This window comes from Terrapene carolina, unplaced genomic scaffold (assembly GCF_002925995.2).
Source record: "Terrapene carolina triunguis isolate 2854851 unplaced genomic scaffold, T_m_triunguis-2.0 Scaffold42, whole genome shotgun sequence".
Classification (NCBI taxonomy): Eukaryota; Metazoa; Chordata; order Testudines; family Emydidae; genus Terrapene; species Terrapene triunguis.
The window spans coordinates 25,927,349-25,943,761 of record NW_020664393.1 but is presented as its reverse complement, the minus strand read 5'-3'; the positions used below and the strand labels follow the sequence as shown (position 1 = coordinate 25,943,761).

General features: G+C 39.1%; 1 protein-coding gene and 1 non-coding gene across 2 annotated transcripts in view; both read right to left on the bottom strand.

Annotated features, from left to right (window-relative positions):
- The window catches only part of ELOVL4 (ELOVL fatty acid elongase 4), a 55,526-nt gene that overhangs the window by 13,474 nt on the left and 25,639 nt on the right, over nt 1-16,413 (bottom strand). The window contains exon 3 of the mRNA XM_024194653.2: nt 14,307-14,387. Coding sequence (XP_024050421.1) covers nt 14,307-14,387 — 81 coding nt within the window. The remainder of the gene's footprint in view (nt 1-14,306; nt 14,388-16,413) is intronic.
- On the bottom strand, nt 3,241-3,345 carry LOC112103067. Its single transcript, XR_002907805.1, has one exon. It is a non-coding gene; the product is annotated as a U6 spliceosomal RNA (small nuclear RNA).

The following is a 16,413-nucleotide window of genomic DNA, read 5'->3' as shown; positions in this document are numbered from 1 at the left end:
CATGTGGTTCTCAGGTAGCTGAAACTCAATGAATTTCACATTTATATGCCCCTCTGAATTGAGAAATCAGAAGATGAATGTGAGCTGGTCTACATGCACTACATCAGGAGTTATATCAACAGTTACAGAAAAATATTTGGCTTGCTGTAATTCTGCTGCTATAGTATTTTTAATTATCATTCCCATCAATTCAATGAATATCAGAGACAGCTGACGACATATAGGAGGGCTTAATTTTCCCCTTCTGTCCAAATGTAGCTAGGTGGTCAGCCAGAAATTACTCAAACTGTGATATTAGTTCCAAAATCCCAAAATAATTTCCAATGCTTTCGGATTCTAATACATCATCCTGGCCATGGAAGCCAAACCCATGAGCACTTAAAAACTTTATAACTGCCACCACATGCTGAAGAACATCTCTTTGGTACTGCTCTTCTGAATTAAATTGGTGTGCCAGATCACAGTACACAGCGCACAGTCAACTAGTGGAACTCCTTGCCTGAGGAGGTTGTGAAGGCTAGGACTATAACAGGGTTTAAAAGAGAACTAGATAAATTCATGGAGGTTAAGTCCATTAATGGCTATTAGCCAGGATGGGTAAGGAATGGTGTCCCTAGCCTCTGTTTGTCAGAGGGTGGAGATGGACAGCAGGAGAGAGATCACTTGATCATTACCTTTTAGGTTCACTCCCTCTGGGGCACCTGGCATTGGCCACTGTCGGTAGACAGGATACTGGGCTGGATGGACCTTTGGTCTGACCCAGTACGGCCATTCTTATGTTCTTAAAAACGGGACATCTGGTCACCCTACACAGTGGTACATACATTAATTTACATATTCAAATTGTAGTTGAAGTACATTGGTATTCATCTAAAAACAGTCAGGCCACATATCAAAAATGCTCAAACCATTTTCAAGGGACGGGTTTGCAAGTGTTATTAAATAAATATGTAAAATCGTGAACAGAAATTCCTGCTCTTACAGTAATGAACACAGGATACATATATGTGTTAGGGCCTCATAAATAAAAAATGGAAGATGAAATACGTAAGCTCATAATTAAAGGTCTCCCATGTCTTCTGGGGCCCCTGTCCATTAAAATGGCCCTGGCAGGGCTGGAACAGAGCCAAAATGGCAGGAGGCCAGCAGAAAGCAAGAGCTCCCTGCAGTAAAAAGCAAGCAGAAGCCACCCCTTTCCTCCACCTTCCTGGCAGGATGGCTCCACTGTTCAGTGGTGGTAGGTGTACTGGGCTCCATTACATGGAAGCCATGTAGGACAGCCCCCTGCATGGGGGGGTGGAAAGAAAGAGAGAGAGAGGAGCTGCACACTCCCCCTCAAATACATAAACTGAGTAGGGAGGAGAAGGGGGATGCAGGAGGATATGTAGCACTGCCCCAGCTGTTTCTGCTTGGGGATGTCTCCCTCCCCAACCTGAGCAGGAGGAAGGGGGATGTCTCAATTGCCTCTGGATCCATCAAGTCACACCCTGGATAGTGAGGTGAGCATTTTAGGTTAGGTAAAGGTTGGAAGGAGAAAGCATCACAGGAGCAGAAGCTGCAGTTCTGCATTGCAGAGTCAGTGAGCTCCCAGAAAGGTAACAACACAATTTATTGTTGACAATCTGCATGCTTTGCATGTTAACTGCTGAATGCCTGCTTCATCATCTCTGCATATATTTTGAAACCAATGCAGATGCTAGGGAGGTGAGGCAGACTCATTAGTTTATATGAACAGAGACAAAACTGGGTAATTTCTGTCATAACAGGGAGAGGGAGAGTAGATGAAAGAAAGAAATAAACGAAGACTGCCAGAGCTGGGAGTTCCCAGATAGATGGACAAGCCAAAAGAAGTTTTAAGATACATAATGCTCAATAAGTAGCACTTCTGTTTCTGGGCCAGGCAGTCATATATTTAACTCCCACAACAAGGCTTGGCGTCACACCCATTGATGACACTGTAGTACAGTAACTGCTCTTAAAGAAACCCTGGAACAAGAAGCAGTGTTTGAAGATTAATGTGGATGGCAGAGTGTGGAAGTAAAAGTGAGATCTGGTAGTCAGACAACCTGGTTTCTATGCCCAGCACACTGTAGGCTTGCCATATGACCTTGAGCAGGTCACTCAATATTTATAGTCCAGGAGCCTTAGAATTCTACCTGTTCTGCAGATTATTCACGTCCTGTTAGGTGAATTCAAGTGACCAACACTAAATCCATTTAAAAGACATTCCCTTCCTGTAAGACATGAATAATTTTAAAGATCCAGGGTGGTATTTGCCTCCGATTCCCCATTTCTCAGTGGGATTATGCCTACCCAGTTTTTTTTTTTTTAACAGAACCTCAAAATCCCCACCTAAAGGGTGCTACATAAGTAGAAAATATCAGTTGCATGCTCTGCTCAACAGCTATAAATAATTCAGTTTTGCTACTACTTATCACTTACAAAGAAGTTGACAGGTTTCAAGTGCTGTAAAGTCTTTAATTATCCCAATACCCCTAAGGATTGAGGTACGGCCTCTATTTTTATAGATGAAAAAATGAAACAAAGAAATGTTAAGTTGCTTGTCCAAGGTCAAGCAGCCACTTGGAGATGGGGATAGGAAAGCATGCATGTCCATGCTCTGTTCAATTAAGTAATATATCAAGAACAGACAGGCACCATTAAACTTGCTTTGTAAAGCACCAAAAATGTAGGACCTAACTGATAGTTGTATTTTTGATAAAGTTGCTTCTTAATATCAAGTTCAACAGAAAGAGTAACAATGAAATAATTCAATTAATAAAAATAATTAATTAAAAAATAATATACAGTACTAAATATTCTTTAAACCAATAATGTAATTATTATAAGATTTCTTTCCTGGGAGCTTTCATATGAGTCAAATCTAAGTCTGTTAGGACACCAGATGGCCCAGAAAGATTACATTACTGCCTAAGATTAAGGGGTCAGCAACAGATCCAACTCCATGACCTCTGCACACTGCAAGCTTTTTTAAAGATGACTTCATGTTCACATTAACAATTTTAACCTAAGGCCTTGTCAGTAGTAGGTTTTTTTCACCAGATCCAAACCAGGGTAAGCTGACTGGTACAAGGCCTGTTTTACACTGGTGTAGTGCAGCTATGCTGGGATTTGCACCAGTGTATCTATGCAAGTGAAAATGCCCAGCATAGACAGGGCCTAACTATTTTCAAAGAGTTTAAAGGCCAGAAAAGACCATTAGATCATCTAGTTTAATCTGAAAGTATGTAATGCTTCATGAATTTGCATGTCATCCTTGCATAGGTACCACGCTAATTTTTTTCCTATTTCATTCTAATTTTAATATACTTGCTGCCAAAACAAGCACACACACACACAAATCTTTCGTGCCTGAACAGTTTTGTATCACATACTATGTTTATCATTCCATTTGAAAGGATATTTATTTAGTATAAGGGCAGAAATGAAAAACAAACAAAAAAAAACAAAAAACCCCAATACACCACAGGATTCTAAAGCGGAATCCCTCTTTTCCTTGCTTTCCCTTCAGAAGAACTCTAATTAAAGGACTGGTTACAGAGGACTTGCAGGAGTATCTTTTATGAGATCATAAATATACTGTATATACTGTGAAGGAGAGGGTTTTTTTTCTTTTTTTAAACTCACATTTCCTTCTTATGGAGTTTTATAAGAGTTTAGAATCTTGTAATCCAAAATTTATTTGTAATCTGTAGTTACTTACATGATTTTGTTTATTTTATATTAAAAATACCTATTCAAGTTCTAGGCACTTGTACACTTATTAGAAATGCAAAAAAAAGAGAAATACCTTTTATTCAAAAGATAACTGTCCTAGACCACTTCACACTACAGTCCACCTAGCATCACAAATAGCACATTTCAAAATTGCAAACTATTTAATACCCCCACAACCAATGACCCCAAATTCCTCAACCTATAGCTCTCTGTAAACCCCAATAGACTAGACGAGCCTGACTATGTGCCCAAAGAAAGAACAAAACCAGGCTCTGTTGATCAAATGAGAATTGGAGGTTAGAATCCAGCAAAACAGATGCTTAATTTTAATTTATTTGAGGAATTTGTTCAGTTGATGAGAATTAAAGAGGAAATTCATAACTTTTGAAAAGACCATGCTGTAAATGCTGTAAAGAGCCTAAGGGAGTTTGAACTTTAATGGGATTTCCGTGGTTATGGCTCTCTCTCTGAAGCACCTTCGAAAATTTCAGGTCTTTATCTTTAAATTTAATTGCAAAGCAGGACACACTGCTGAATGTGGCAAAAAGTTGATTCTTCTTTCATCTCTTTTTGCCTCTGTATGAAAGATGTATAGTTTTGCAGTCTAAATTAAATTAACTTTATACTTACAAGACTTGACAGTCAGAGTTACAAAAAAAACCTCCATTGTGTTGGGGAGAGGGGATAAATATTGTGCAGATTCTCATATACTTGAATTTTCCAACAGTGCCAAACACTATAGCCCAGCTTATAACAGAACTGAATTGTACCATGCCTCCTAATTGCACTTTTTGTTGCTATCACTTTCAGAAAAAAGGTTAAAACATTATTTATTATTATTTGCCAGCCTGTATATCTTAGCCTGATCCAAAAACCCCTCTGAATTACTCAAAGACTATTCTTCGTGAGAGAAAACTGCTCTCAGCTGAAGGCAATGTAAAGTTGTTGTATACTGTACGAGACTCAAGCAGTACAGATTCACAAAGACGTGATCAACTCTTCCTTAAAATGTTCATAATGTTCACATTTGGTTTTGTACTTACTTTTCCCCTTCTACATGACCACGTATCCCCTGATCCTTCTGCTTCATATTTTCTTTTTCTTTTTACTGTAAATCCTGCTACACCAAACATTTACATTAAATTATGCATATATTTAATCTGTTCACCTTGTTTTCAAAACTAGTAAAAATACTAATTGGAAAGGCAAAAGCAACAGAAAACAAAATGTTTCAGATTTAGCCAAGTTTAGTGATATATTTACAAGACAACAAGAGAAAATGTGAGCAGAAAATGCATACTGAAATAGAAGACACTGCCTGGACAGACATCAACAGGGGAACACTGCTCACGTGTAGCTTCCCTTCTTTGACAAAGTTCCACTGTAAGGTGTTAGCTGAATGTTTCTCAAATCCGTAGTGTAACACAAAATAGAAAAGATTTTCAGATTTTCAGGAAAGGAAATGAGGTCATAGAAGTTCATATACATATCTTGGAGGAATGTGCAGGATTTTGAACAGGTCCCATAAGGCTGCTGAAAATGTTTCCATGCAGTCATCTTATTGTGTCCAACGATAAAAGAGGTAACATCATAACTAGTCAGGACATGAAATGGGAGCAGAGTTTCCAGAACAGTGGGTCCATTCTGTAGTTTCTCACAAATGGCATGAACAGGAAAATATTTTGATTCCTTTGATGTGCCAGCTTTCATCCAAACTGCTTACCTGCCATTTTGTTATAGTATGCCAGCAAAAGAGTAAGCACATCAGTGTCCCTGGCTGCAATCACCACATTGTTGGCATCAGCATCACTGTGGACATGGTGTAAAATCTTTCTTGTGTCTCATTTTTCCTCATGAGCACCAATCAACTGGTGTGAACTGTTGCTGTTGAGCCCTATGCTTCAGCCTTATCCTGAAAGCCACCAGCCAGAATGATTTTATCAGGTGATCCTTGTGTCATTAGTTGCTCAGTTAAAAATATTTTCTGAAAACACAGTGAAATTCATCCAGTTACTTGGAAGAGGCACATATATGCCTTCCACTACTCTTCGCATGGGTCTTGTACCTCTTGAGCATTTTTATTTTGTACCACCCTTAGCAGAGTCCTGGTAGTACCTATCAAACACAACGTCTATACCGTGGAAGTCTTCTCCACTCTTAAGTACCGTTTTTACAAATGTGTCTGCAAAGTCTCCAATGTTTTGGCTCCGGATGACTTTTCTATGGCTAACACAACCAGCCCGTTAGCCACTCAAGCACTCTCCTCTGGACTATACCAACCCTGCTTCCTGCAGGTTGACAATAGATATACTCCAGCCCTCAAGTCCTTCAAAGTGTCCCCCTGTGGAATCCAGACCCTGATCAAATCCCACATCCTTGTTCCCAAAGAAACAGCGTACCCCAGTTCACCAGTTTTACCTCAGACCACTGCTCCTGTATCACACACAACACTGGAGTTCAATTATAGTAAAACAAAAGGAATTTTATTTAAGAAAGGACAGAGATTCAAACAGAAACAAGTGTGAGTGATGGAAACAAATGGTGACATACAAAACAAAATCATAAAACGCAAAATAGGGCCTACACTTATTAACAGTTACCTTTCCTATCTAATACAGTAGATTCTCACCACACAGTTGAGTCTTTTGCAGTGCTTGCAATCCCAAGGAGTTAGGACCCAATTTTTCATGAAACACACCCATGCATCCAGGTACCTCCTCAATGAATGGTTCCAGAATGTGTTTCTCCATCCTGTGATCTACTGAATTAGTCTTTTACTTTTATTCCTAGATAGTGAGTCATATTTTCCTTGCAAGTGGTTTTGAGGGAAACCTTTGATAACTTTCCAATAACTTCTGTTGCTTGGGGCAAAGGTGGACAATTAAGCAATATACTGCATAATCAGATAGCCAGGGCTGGCACTGAGACATACTGTTCCCATGTGACTCAATTTTACTCCAAAACCATAAGACCTAATTTTCAATATAATTGCATTATTCCTTAGCTATTACCCATACACACATCTCACAGTGTTTATGAGTACTGATAAGTTACAAGCTTTCATTAGAGACCTTACCTGACATGGATTAATACCATGAAAGTGGTGTATTTGGTGTAGTGAGTTTGTCAGATCTGAAACAGGAGTTGCTCGTAAAGAACAGTAAACCCCTTGTCAACTACCTCAGGGTAACTGCTGGTGGACAGTGGACATTAGCTGTCATTACATTGCCCAGTATTGCTTTTGTGCCTGTTCTTAGACTGCAATTTATCTGTGCCAATACCAAAGGGACAGGCATTAACTCATGTTTCAAATTTTATTGCAGATTCACAGTCCTGCTGGCTTCACAGGCTGTGTTTAGTTACTGAAGAATATTTCTGTCTGCCTTCATGGTTAAAGCCTTTCCTTTGACTTCTTTTCTCACCCCAAATAGCGCAGAAAAAAGTTGGAGCATTATTTTTTGTCAGTGACTCGTGAATGTGTACATGTCCAGGCATCCCCTCTTATGTTATAAACTTTCTCCACAAAGCTGTCCAAATGCACTTGTCTTAGGATCTTTGCATTCAACAGTGTGCTTTGCATGGCTTCAGTAGCCAGATTTCTTGTTGAAATATTTTGCAATGAAGTGGGTGGTTCCTCCCCAGAGAAAACTTTGAGCCTTTGATGTATTAGTCAGAGTGCATCCTCATCTTCATTGTCACATTGCTTTCTTGCCTTTCTTGACTCATTACGAATAAGCTGGTCATCCAAGCCAACGTAGAACTTGGCTTTGGTGTCTGCTGCAATATGGGCTCTCAGCTTGTAAGACAAGGCTCATCTGCTGGGAGCTGACCAAATCTTATGTCTGGTCTACACTAACCCCCCCAATTCGAACTAAGGTACGCAACTTCAGCTACGTGAATAACGTAGCTGAAGTTGACGTACCTTAGTTCGAACTTACCGCGGTCCACACGCAGCAGGCAGGCTCCCCCGTCGACTCTGCGTACTCCTCGCGCCAAGCAGGATTACCGGAGTCGACGGCGAGCACTTCTGGGTTCGATTTATCGCGTCCAGACAAGACGCGATAAATCGAACGCAGAAGTTCGATTGCCTGCCGCCGAACCAGCGCGTAAGTATAGACAAGCCCTGTGTGATGCCTATAATTCCACCTCCTTTCTTTCTTATGCCATTAAGCCACTTATGGGTCTGATCAAGGTCCATTCGGTTGAACTTCTGACATGATTTCTTGACAATAAAGTTCCCTTGCTGGAACTCCTTGAGCACTTCAGGTGTTAGTGGATGTATTTCTACAGTGCAGATGGTACCCCACATAATTTGTGTGGTCATCTCTCATGAAGAATGACATCACACATTTGAAGGTGAAGAGATGCAGCTCCCAATTTCCTTCTCTCTGGGCATGGTTGAGCATGAGCAGTAGGGCCACCATTTCCATGTATCACCACCAAAACCTGAAGTTCCTACTACCTTCACCTCAACTGGTCACCAATGTGGAGGTGGGATTTCAAAATGTTTGTGAATTACAAAGATGAAGTGACATGAACTCACCATAAGAATGTGACTGATCGGCTTTGACAATATCCTCTTTAAGCTCTTGATCATGTGCTACTATAAAGTCCAAGAGTTGTGGAAGAAGTAGGCAACACAATGCTTGAAACATTGCTTGTAGTCCTGCGTCACCCTGGCATGTGATTTGACATCACAGCTTGTTCTGATGATTTGGTCCAAGAACTCCACTTTCAATACAGTCATCTGCTAGCCCTCAAGCCTGTATGTGCTGGCCTATAAGTCTTTGAAAGTTCATTGAGATATGGAGGCCACCTAATCATGGAATAAGCCATTCTCTGTACCCTGGTGTGCCCTTTTTAGTTCCATCAGTTTACAGTACAGAGTTTCATCAACGTTTAGAACCACATACTGCTGGCCAAGCACTGACACACGTTTGCATCTCTGTACAACAGCACTGAGGATGTCTAGCTCTTGGGCAGGCACGTGAATGATTGGCCAGTATCCAGTGCTAGTTGTCATGTGCAACTGGCTGAAACCCACATCTTGGGGTCTCATTTTGATGTTTAACAATAAAAGCCAAATCAGAAGCTCTTGCCTGCACCGCAGCTTTGCAGTTTTCTTCAGATTCAGAGTATCATTCTTTGCAAACATGGTCCATGTATACTGGTTTAGCTTTACCATTTCTTACATTCTCTGATAGGTTTGGGTCAATTGCATCAGCAATATTAAAGTGTGCTGTTATTTGATGGCTTTAAATGATTCAACATCAGATATGGGGCAAGTCCTCTTTGCCAAGCAGTAACTTGGGTTGCATAGATTTTGTTTTTGACATCCAGAAAACACATAATTTGTGTCAGTATTGGTGGCTGCATAGAGAAAAAAAACATCCTGAGAACAAGCTGGAAGGAATAACATCATCATTCTCAGCTTCTATACTTTGTAGGGTTTTCTCTGCTAGGGCTGTGCCCACTTTTGCAGCGGCTAGTCTTATGGAAAAGCTGTACAAGTTGTTGTGACCTTGTTGCCTGACGGAGGGTTCACCCAAGACCAATATGCTTTAGTGTCCATTTCCTGCCAATACTCACACCATATACAAAATATTGAGCTACGCTAAGCTAAGCACCTTGCATTTCACTGATTCTTGTTTCTCAGAGTTCTCTTTATTACCATCGTCTTCATACAGCACTGGAGGAACATGTGCAGGCTATCTGGAATGCAAGCAGACATCATTCTCACTGACCCTGAAACCTTTGTGGCCAGGGTGTGACAAAGTAGCTCCTAGAATTTCAAATGCAACATGTACCCAGTGACAGAAATATATCTCCTGGGGGATGGTAAATGGGGACAGCTTTCTTATCATCTTGGCAAGAATCATTAGTGAGTTGGATATGTATTTATACTTGGTTGGAATTAAGAGTGTTTGTCTCTCAGCAGGAGACCAATCAGACAATGAAAGAAGCTGAAATAAGTCTCCAATATGAGCTTAGAGTTTGTCCTTAAATGATGATCGATGACTTATGTAGGAGTGTGGAATTTCAGTGCCAGTTTCCTTTACAAGATTGCAGTAATGACGCTGTACCTCAGATGGCTGCATGCTGAAGCTCACTTTCAAGCCAATGCATTGCTGTATCAGTAATTTTGGTGCCCTCATTCTGCTTCATCATCAACTTCATAAACGGGATGTAACAAGTTAGATTCAGCAGCTATGAGGTCATTTACTCCAGCTAAATGAACACTCATTTTGTCCTCAAATACACCTGCCCTCATTATCTGTTCACTCATCTTGAATGTAGTTACAGAGATGAGTATTTGTTTATGGTGCACGGCTTGTCAAAACATGCAACATCTCCAGTTCATAGGTTTCACAAACCTGGACTGTCTTGTATTACGGACACTGATTGTTTTTATTGGGAAAACTACAGCTTGCCACATGTGATAAATCAGTTGCAGATACTCTTGTGTTCTGTAACCTCTGGATTTTGCCTTTGTCAGTGTATTGGGCATAGCAATTTCTGTGCCACACAACTGATACTGCCTGTTCTGAATGAAAGATGGACTCAGTTCTGTCAATGGCCTCGCCGTATACCACATTGTGTAGTTTCTTTCTAATGGCTGTTGCCTCCCTTATTCTATGCAATCCTTGTTCACTGACTTCATGCCCATCTTCTCTTTGTTATTTGTCAAGAATCAAGTAGAGACTGTAGGAATCTAGGGTTGATCTGTTGAGACTTACTACCAGTTTCATTACTACCAGTTTATCTTCAGCTGTAACCAATATGAGTGTCATAAACCACCACCTCAGCTAACTACTGTTGCTTTGTTTGTTAAAAAAAAAAAAAAATACAAATTGCCAGAACTTCTATCTTAATTCTGGTCAAACTACAAAGCATTACATACTATACAACAAATACTAAGCATGCAAGAAATTGAGAAAATGATTTCACTTTTTATGGGAAAATAACTTCTGTGTTTGATTAACTTATTTCTAATATTATGATATACAGATGACTCAAAGCTATAAAAAGTTGAATATTACGGTGCAATAGGTGTTAAAACCATGATTTGTGTCTTCTCCTTTCTCTTCTTAATAGACTGAGAAGTACAGTTTGATTTCAATGATAAGATCATGCACAAACCATTGGTATATCAAACATTTCTGGTGAATTTTGATGGCCATATATATCTGCAGGTTTGAGGGTCTAAACATCAAAATTCAACTTGGTAGCAGCCATTTTCAAAATCAACAGACTCAAATGTTGTTAGAAAAAGTGGTTAACTTTTCATCTCTTCTAGAGGATTGATTCTGAGATTTCTGTCTAGTCTACTAAGCCGCCTGATAGGCTGGAGTGGTAGCTGCTGAATCTCTGCACCACCTAGAGGGTTGAAGGTGCTGGTTACTAGTACAAGCTCCACAACTGCACTTAGGGTTTGATCCTGCTGCCATTCCAATCAATGGAAGAACCCCCATTGATTTGAATAGTGCAGAATCAAACCATTAATTTTCCTATACGCCTGACAATTTTATCCACTGGTTATTCTATTACCATTGAGAATATATATTCCAATACAGACACTCTTCTTCAGAGAGATCTTTGGGCTATTAAATTAGCGGTCTTGATTCACATCTAAAATTAGTTGGTTTTTTTAAATCTATATCTATTAGAACATATACCACCAATTTAAAGTATGATTAAAAAGTTTGCAGATGGTAAACTTTCAAGTGAAAGAGTAACCAGAACTGATTGGATACCCCTATGGTTATTTTTACTAATTTAATTAAAGAAAATTGAGTATCAGGAAATATTTTGTTTTAAATTAAAGATTTCTGTCTGGTCAAAGAAAGGATTCATGAGATTAAGTCCTTAATACAGATATAGGACCTATTGAAACTGTCTGGGAAATTAAATTTGAGTTCCTATTTAGGTAACAACACTTGGAATGTCTTGTATTACAGGAGGAGGAAATGAACCTATGAAACTGTGTAGATTTAATTGTGTTATGTCTTTATAGGACACAAAGTTTTAAAAAAATAATTATATCTAAATGTAAATAGCATATCATTAAGTTGTCATAAATTTGGAATGATCAGATATTTTATTATGAAAATCAACTTTTGATATTGGACAAAGTCTATAAAATATTGGTTTGGTATTACCAACTAATTACTGCTATTTTAGTAAAATAATAGGTATAATTCAATTTGTATTTTTCCCACCATATTCCAGCTAGATCAACTGGAAACGTAGGCATTATGGTTTAGAATCTGTGAATTCATTTAAGCTTCTTTTCTGAAAGTTTATCAAGAACTTATCATGAAGTTTGAAAAAGTTAAGGTTCCGTTAGCAATGTTATCTTGCTCACACTGGGCATAAGTAATGTCTGTAGCATATGCCATTTTCTTTTTATTAACTGTATTGTGTTCTTTTATGTATTATGGCAGGTGACCTCTCTTTCTCAGAGGGGTTTCAGAAGGCCCAAAATGCAACAAAATTATTTTGATTACATTGTGCAGGAGGTGAGCCATTGAGAGGTCATGCAAAAGTAGTAGGACATCCAGTCCTTCACAGAACTGAGCTCTGCAGCAGTGCTCTGCATGGAGGCAAAGAACATGGTAATGATGAAGGTGAAGCTGAAGGATTTCTGACAACATGGCCTATAAATCCTGTACATAGAGTCACTATTCCTGCTCACGCTTTGCAATATTGGCCATGCAACTGATATAAGGTGGTGGTGATGATGATGACGACAATTGTGATTCTTTTCTTCATTTCCATGTTTTTATGGATGTTTAAACAGGCTGTGGACTTTTTGAGTTTCACCCATAGCTAGACAACTGTTCAGGGCAGGGATTTGGTTCTTGGTTGGCATTTTCTATTAATTAAACATTATATACATTTACAGCACTATATAAACAATATTTTGGATTAGACTGTTAAAATTACGTTTTCATGTACAGTGGCCAAAACCTTCAGAAGCACTTAAATCCCACTGAATCATTTAAGTACTTTTGAAAATATGGGATGTTCAGTGTGTCACCTTAAAATCATGGAAGGATATTTTTTATACTGGAGGCTAAAACCAAACCTCTCTAAGACTATTAAATTAAATTAATGGAGATATCCTATCTCCTAGAACTGGAAGGGACCTTGAAAGGTTATTGAGTCCAGCCCCCTGCCTTCACTAGCAGGACCAAGTACTGTTTTTGCCCTGCCCCCTGAAGGACTGAACTCACAACCCTGGGTTTAGCAGGCCAATGCTCAAACCATTGAGCTATCCCTCCCCCTTGTGTCAGCATTTTTCTAAAACAATCAGAAGGTAAGCTGGAACTCCATGCAGATTTCTGCAGCCAGCAGATAGGACACATTCCCACACCCCTGAAATATCTTGGTGTGACATTAGACTGAAGCTTCACATGCCAACAGTATTTGAAAAATATTCATGACAAAATAAAAATGTGTGTAAATCTCATCCAGAAACTAGCAGGAATGACCTGGAGAGCTGATGCAGAAACTCTATGCTTCTCTTCACCAGTCCTTGTCTACTCTACAGAGAATACTGCTAACCAATCTGGATACACCGCTCCTACACATCACTTGTCCATTCTCAATTTAACACCATCGTGTAGATTATTACAGGCACAGTGAAGTCAATGACACAACCATGGCTTCCTGTAGTAGTGCATATCTACCCACCTCAAAGTCATTGAAACATGAGAATTATTCAGGAGTACAATCTTATTTAAAGAAACAAGGATCTTCCAATACATGGAGACCTAAATAATATACCAACATTCCAACTCAAATCCAGAAAACCTTTTTGTGGGTTACAGCTCAAGAGCTCAAAGATTTGGGTTTTCCTCCAAAGACTACGGGTAAGCAAGGCGGAAAGATGTCAACAAATAACACCTCAGCAAGGACTCAACCAAAGAACCCTGTGGCTTTTCACTCCCACAGAAAATATGATTCACTCTGAATCACATCCACACATCAGATGGCAGATGCACCGACTTTCTCCATAAATGGGCACTGAGACACAAGCCTATCTGTGACTGTGGAAATAGACTTCAAACTATGGAACTCCTTGTCAATCAATGTCCCAATCATATCCCAGCGGTATCTCTGAAGTCCACTCTGGCACCTGAAACAATCAATTGGATTGCTGGCCAATTGAAACAATCAATTGGATTACGTGCACATCTAACACTGCTATTTTTAAGCCATACAAAAGTAGAAGTATGTGAGCAAATCCACAGTGGTAAGAGAATTTTAATATTTGCATTTCCTGACTTTATTTAGAACGTATATCTTGAAAACTGCATATTCATATAAATTTATGCAATATATGTTGTTATATGGTATTAGTCTGTCTTTCAGAAGTGAGCAAAAGATTACATGAAGCTAACCATGGTAGGAGACAGAGGACTGCAGAAGAGCATGGGGTGGGAAGAAGGAAGATTGATCAATACTTTTTGATTCTAAACATGTGGTTTTCAGACTTGCTGAATTAAAGCTTAAAATAACACCCTTGTCTGTGCAGAACAACAGTACATAAAAAGGGTACTCACCCTGACTTCATAAATATTATCTGAATAATCCACAGTCTGGCAGACATAGCTGTATCCTCGAGCGCTGGATGCCAAAAATAGCTGAAAATATTAAAATTATATATGAGGGGAAAGAGTCCATACAAAGATAATTATTTATTAGTGATTTTAGTGTTGTTATAAATTTACTCCAAAAGCAGTATTTTAAATCATATTTATTTACAATACAAAGATGCTATTTTTAAAAGTGGTCAATATTTAGTTTTAACAATGTACTTTTTCATATCTCGTGGTGTCAAAACAAGTGGTCCCCTAAATTAAACATAAAATACTCAGAAAAAAAAATAAACTGAATAGTCTGCAAGATATTTAGAGAACAGAATAAATTACGACCACTTCCATGTGACCTATAGCCATTCATACACAGATCCTGCCAGCAGAGGGAGCATGTTTCCGAGACTCAGAATCCCTTAATGAAACCTGCAAGAAGAGTAACTTTATGATGGGATATAGGGAGAGAAAATGATCTCTCAGATAGCTGGGCCCTAGATCATTCAGGGCTATAATACTGTAACTAACACTTGGAACTGTACACAGAGGCAAATACAAAACCAGTAAAAAGCAGCGGTATAATGTGTTCATATACACCCCACTTTGAGGCTAACTGCTGCATTCTGTACCAGCAGAAGCTTCCAAGTGCTCTGGAAGGGTCATCCCAAATAAAGCACTTTGCAATAATTTAGCCTGCAGGAGATAAAGGTTTCAATCACTGTGATGAGTTCTCATCAGAAGGGGGGGCCACAGCCTCTTGGTCAACTTTACAAGGTGTGTCATGCTGCCTCCCTCCCCCGCCATGTCTCCAAATCCAAAGACAGCAATGAATCAGGTCCGACTTCTAGGCTGTCAGCCATAATGGCAAAGAGTGGTTATATAGATGACCTCCAGAAGAGAATGCAGCCCCTATTCCAGCCTCTACAGAGCAGTCACTTCTATCTTATTCAGATCAATCTTCAATGAATTTACTGTTCTATGTCCCCATCTCTGTCAGATACTGGAAGAGGAGAAAAAGAACAGAGTAGCTAACAAAGAGATGATGTAAAGTTGCATGTCATTCAGATACTGATAAATCTGCAGCCCAAGGAATCCAGCTTCACTAGTTGCAGTATATACATGCTGAAAAGGGAGAGATGACAAAAACGACCCTTCACAAAAGAGTTAATAGGGAGAGAGAACAATTAAATCAGCACAGTCCACTGAGTCCTCTTACAACTCATTGTAAGGCCAGCCCACTTACTGGTCTGATCCCACCTATGAATTCACATATTGTCAAAATAGGGGTAAGTGGGTAAAATTCTATAGCTTGTGTTATACAGGTCAGACAAGATGATCTAAATAGTCCTGTCTGGCCTTAAAAATCTATAAGCGTCATAGTCAAAAGGTATCTAAGGCTGTTGATGGATTTAGCCATCAGGAAGGATACCTGGACAGCATTTTGAAGTTTAAATGGTACCTAATGTCTATTGAGTTTATTGGGTAATTTGATTTGTTTCAACTCTATAGTTGAAATTCTGTCATCTACTATGAAATGCTTGCCTGTGAACTTTGTGATAATTCACAACAGTGGGAATCTTGCATCATGTTACTAATGTAAGTTAAAATGTCCTTGAATCAGTAAATCACTAAAACATTGTGCTGTCTGAAATCTAAGCTGCATGGCTATAAACCATGCATCTCTGAAAACTTAAGGTGCAAATGTTTATTTCAAATGCTCTTCTCTGATCTGTCTCTAAGATCAATAAAACACGCATTTTGATACTACAAGCCTTTCATTTAGTCCTGCTTAGCACATACTGAATACTTGGGATAATGATCTTAAACTAGAGTAACAAAGTTAAAAGCTTACTACACACAGTATCCCAATTTATTTCTTGCAAAATAAAAGAACTCAGAGTATCAACAGTTAATATATATTAGAATTTGATATGTTAAGAATCCATAAATCTAATTCATTTCCTATGTGAATCCAGTCTTTCTGGGGCTATTTGAAATTCCCAGTAGTAGACAAATCTTGAGTAGTCACCTGAGTATACCTATTGCTGTGCAACTGCATCTGCCATGCTAGGAGTGA